The sequence below is a fragment of the Cyprinodon variegatus genome, unplaced genomic scaffold (genome assembly GCF_000732505.1).
Source record: "Cyprinodon variegatus isolate N-32 unplaced genomic scaffold, C_variegatus-1.0 Scaffold642, whole genome shotgun sequence".
In the NCBI taxonomy this organism is placed as follows: domain Eukaryota; kingdom Metazoa; phylum Chordata; class Actinopteri; order Cyprinodontiformes; family Cyprinodontidae; genus Cyprinodon; species Cyprinodon variegatus.
In genome coordinates, this window is record NW_015151095.1 from 472316 (window position 1) to 476064 (window position 3749).

At 36.9% G+C, this 3749-nt stretch overlaps 1 protein-coding gene across 1 annotated transcript in view; it reads left to right on the forward strand.

Moving 5' to 3' along the window:
* Window positions 1-3749, forward strand: part of cables2 (Cdk5 and Abl enzyme substrate 2) — a 67266-nt gene that overhangs the window by 47932 nt on the left and 15585 nt on the right. Inside the window, exon 3 of the mRNA XM_015393453.1 lies at window positions 431-508. Within this exon, the coding sequence (XP_015248939.1) occupies window positions 431-508 (78 nt within the window). The remainder of the gene's footprint in view (window positions 1-430; window positions 509-3749) is intronic.

Here is a 3749-nt window from a genome sequence, read left to right on the forward strand (position 1 = left end):
TAAACCGTTCCATCCCTATTTTATTCTAATTGATATTTCATGTATTTATTTATTTAATGATAGATTGTAGCCAGAGGCTAATTTCTGTTAATTTCTTACAGCAGGTATCTCATTATCAAACACTTTAAAGTTCTAACATCTCTCCCAATAAAACACAAGTAAAATTCTCACCATACATTTTACAAATGGTTAAAACATGGGAACAGTCTGAACTGAATGTGTGAAAATGACCAGAAATTAGAGAAATCAGCCGAGAGTTTCTGATCTGAGTCAAAGCAGCAGATCGTCTGAATGTGTTTGAGGTAACGGCGTCTGCCGCTCCGCTCAGATTCTGTCGCCGTGGCGCAGAAGAACACGGCTCATGCTTTTAGAAACAGATTTGAGTGCATAGATGTTAACACTGTCACTGATGTGTTTGTTTGCTTTTCAGAATCGTGCTGATCTGTGCGAAGAGGTCTCTGTGTGCCGCCTTCTCTGTCCTGCCGTACGGAGAGAGCTTCTACCTCAGGTAACTAACACCTAAAGGTTTAGATTTAACCTCAGCAGAATCAAATACAAAGTTTAAGAGGAGAAAGAAAAGCAGACCATGGAGGGAGATAAACTGGAAGATGTCACTTCCTCTTTGGAGACAAAGGAAAATGGGAGAGGAAGCAGTTTGGGAGGCTGACATGAAGACAGAAATTCCTTGACCTCGGATTTCTCTGATAACTAACGGAAACACGCAGGCAGAATCGCAGATAAACATCCTCAGAGATACCGCACAGTTTTTACACCGATGAACACGGACTGTAGAGGAGCTGATATGAAAACAGCTGATCTGTTTTTCCTTAGAGTCCTTCTTTCAGATCAAAATCTGCTGCCTGATGTCGTCATGTGTCACTTCTAACTTCCATCGACTTCTATTCATTTCAGTCACTTTCAATTAGGGCAGCAGTTATTGATCAGTTTTCTCACTTAACTAAAAATAAATTCTTTCAAGTAAATTTTCAGTTCTAAATAAACTAACATTGAAAATTTAGCCAAGAAAACCTTTAGTGCACATTTTAAATAAATTCTAAATCAGTGAAATGTATAAAAAGGCACAATATATGTAAATACAAATGGGTTATATGGAAATGCAGATTTTTGGTTGTAATATAATTACTGCTGTCAGGAGGTTTTCTTTAACCCAAATATTAACCTAAATCTAATTCACACGGCAAAAAGGAAGTGAGAAACAGCAAAATGTCCTCATTTTGGAACTAATGCTTCTCAGTTTGATCCTAAAACATCACAAACATGTAGGCTTATATGAACATATTAACAGTAGAGCTACTTTAGCATTTTTTACTCAAGCAAAAGTAAAAAGTAGTTCCATTATCCAACAAATGATAGTTAAAATTATTGGCAGCTGGTGGAGTTTTCTGTAGCGGGGGCTAGAAATTCAAAATAGACATATACCAAAAACCAATCAAACGTACCAAACCAGTACCAAAAACATTATAAAACCCCTTTATAAAAACACAAACATAAAATCATGTACAGTTGTTTTTTTTGATTTTTATTTTATTTTTTTTTGTACATAAATCTTGCCCTTCTGAGGCTTTGTGAAGGTAAATCTGTGTTCTGCATGGTCCAATATTCTGCATGGTCCAATATTTGGTTACAAAGCTTAAAAAATAATGGACCAGTTTAATAAATTAGAAGCTAATGTGTGTTTATTTAAGAGCAACTATAGAAATTAACACACATTTAGAAAAAAGTAGACTATATTCTATTATGTGAATTCCAGATTGTTAATTTTTCTTTGCCTTTTCTATAAAGTGCTTTAAATCAGTCCTAGCTGTCTTTATCCATGCTGGCTCAGATCCTGAAGTTTGAAAAAGGAGGCAGGGAAAACAGAATAAAGCTTTAGCCTCGCTGCATGCAGTTAGCCAAGCCTTGGAGCTAAAACAGGTCCTGGAAAAAGATGTTTCTTGCACCATTTCTTCGCACCTTAGCTGCGACCTGCTACTACGCATGAATATCTTTTAACGAGAGTCAACGGGCAAAGATTTTTTGCGTCCTAGGGCGGAAATACGTCACCAATCCGACGAAAAATGAAACGACGTTTTACTAGTCATTAAAGATTAAATATTTACCCTGCACATCTAAAAACTATATATCAATATATTTCAAAATATTTTGATTTGATTAATTTAAAATCAAATTATAAAAGAAATATATAAATATTTTTAATGTCTTAATCAGGGTTATTGGGTGGGTGGAATGGCCCCCTAGCGCCCTCTATTGGCCATACTTGGTAAAACATATACTCAAGTACTCAGTAAATGTTATTTTTGTAACATCCGATTAATGCAGGTTATGCATGGATGTAAAAATAAAGAACTTCCAGCTACATTATTTACTCTTTACTGTTTTTGCAGCTGATCTCCAATAGTTCCAGTTCCTGATGTTGGATGGAGGAACCACAAAATCTGCTCAAAATAAAGTAGCGATAAAATTGCAAGAATATTACTAAAGAAAAAGTAAAATGTTTTGTAAAGTAGAACTCCTCCTAATGGAAGCATTTTCATCACATGTAACCAGTTTCCTCTCACTTCTGTTTAAAACCGCAATGAGAACTTTTTGTTTTTTTTTAGTTTTCTTGGTTTCATCCACAGAGAAAATGAGCTGAAACCTCACATTTCACTAACATGTGTGATCTGGAACTGAAAGGTTTCAGCTGTGTGGTTTCTGTGACCTTTCAGCCACCAGCGTATCTAGATCGACTGATCTATATAAGGAAGAACGTTAAACTATTGAGCTAAAGGCGGTTTATTTGCAGTCCTTGGCTAATTAAAGTATTCAGTTTATTCAATGCTGCATAACTTTTGATCCAAGTTTTAGCTTCATTTGAGATGCATCAACTATCAGATTCCAGAACATAGACGATTCATTTTGAGGCAGTGCTAACGCTGCCTTCATGTGGTAAAGATGATAGTTTCCTTTTTTAAAGTGGACACTTCCAGCACATGTGTGCTTTTGTTGTGATAGAGAAGGGGAAACATCTTGGATCCAAAAACGATCCCGACCTGCTGCTGGGGAAGGACTAAGGCTGGGCAATATAATCGCAATTTAAAAAAACGCAAATCACACTATATTTTTTAAGAGTAAGATGCTACAGTTCTCCCTCCAGCCCTTTAGGTGGCAGTAAAAGGCTTAAAGTGGGTTTGTCATCGCACAAAAAGGTGGAGAGAGTTGTAGCTAGCAGTAGATTCATGCATGTAGGTAGAAATAAAAACGTTTTTTGCACAAATGTTTAAAGTCCTGCAATAATGGACTCTGTTCAAGCAAGCTTTCAAAAACTGAAAGCCTGGGGCGACACATTGACCAGCTTGCGGTTTGTGCAAAGGAAAACTGAAATAAAACTGCAATACTGATTAAATATAATCGCAATTTAGGTTTTTTGCAAAATCGTTAAGCCTTATGCTGTGTTCACACCGTACACAGCAAGAGCAGCAAAATCGCGTCTGCTGCTTCCTTTTTGTCTGACGCACGTTGGGCGGAGCTTCACTATCCTTTCTTTGCCTTGTAGCTATATTTGCTGTGATCAGTGGGAATAAAGTAGTTTTAAAATGTTTTTAAGTGGGAAAATCCACCTGAAAACTTAATCAGTGCAGTCAGTTCATCCAGATTATCATCCTGCCTTCTAATATTATTTCTGCCGGTGCCGCTGAGACGCCCACATACCAGCGGTGCGCTGTCAGTAGGAATCCCATTCAACAGCA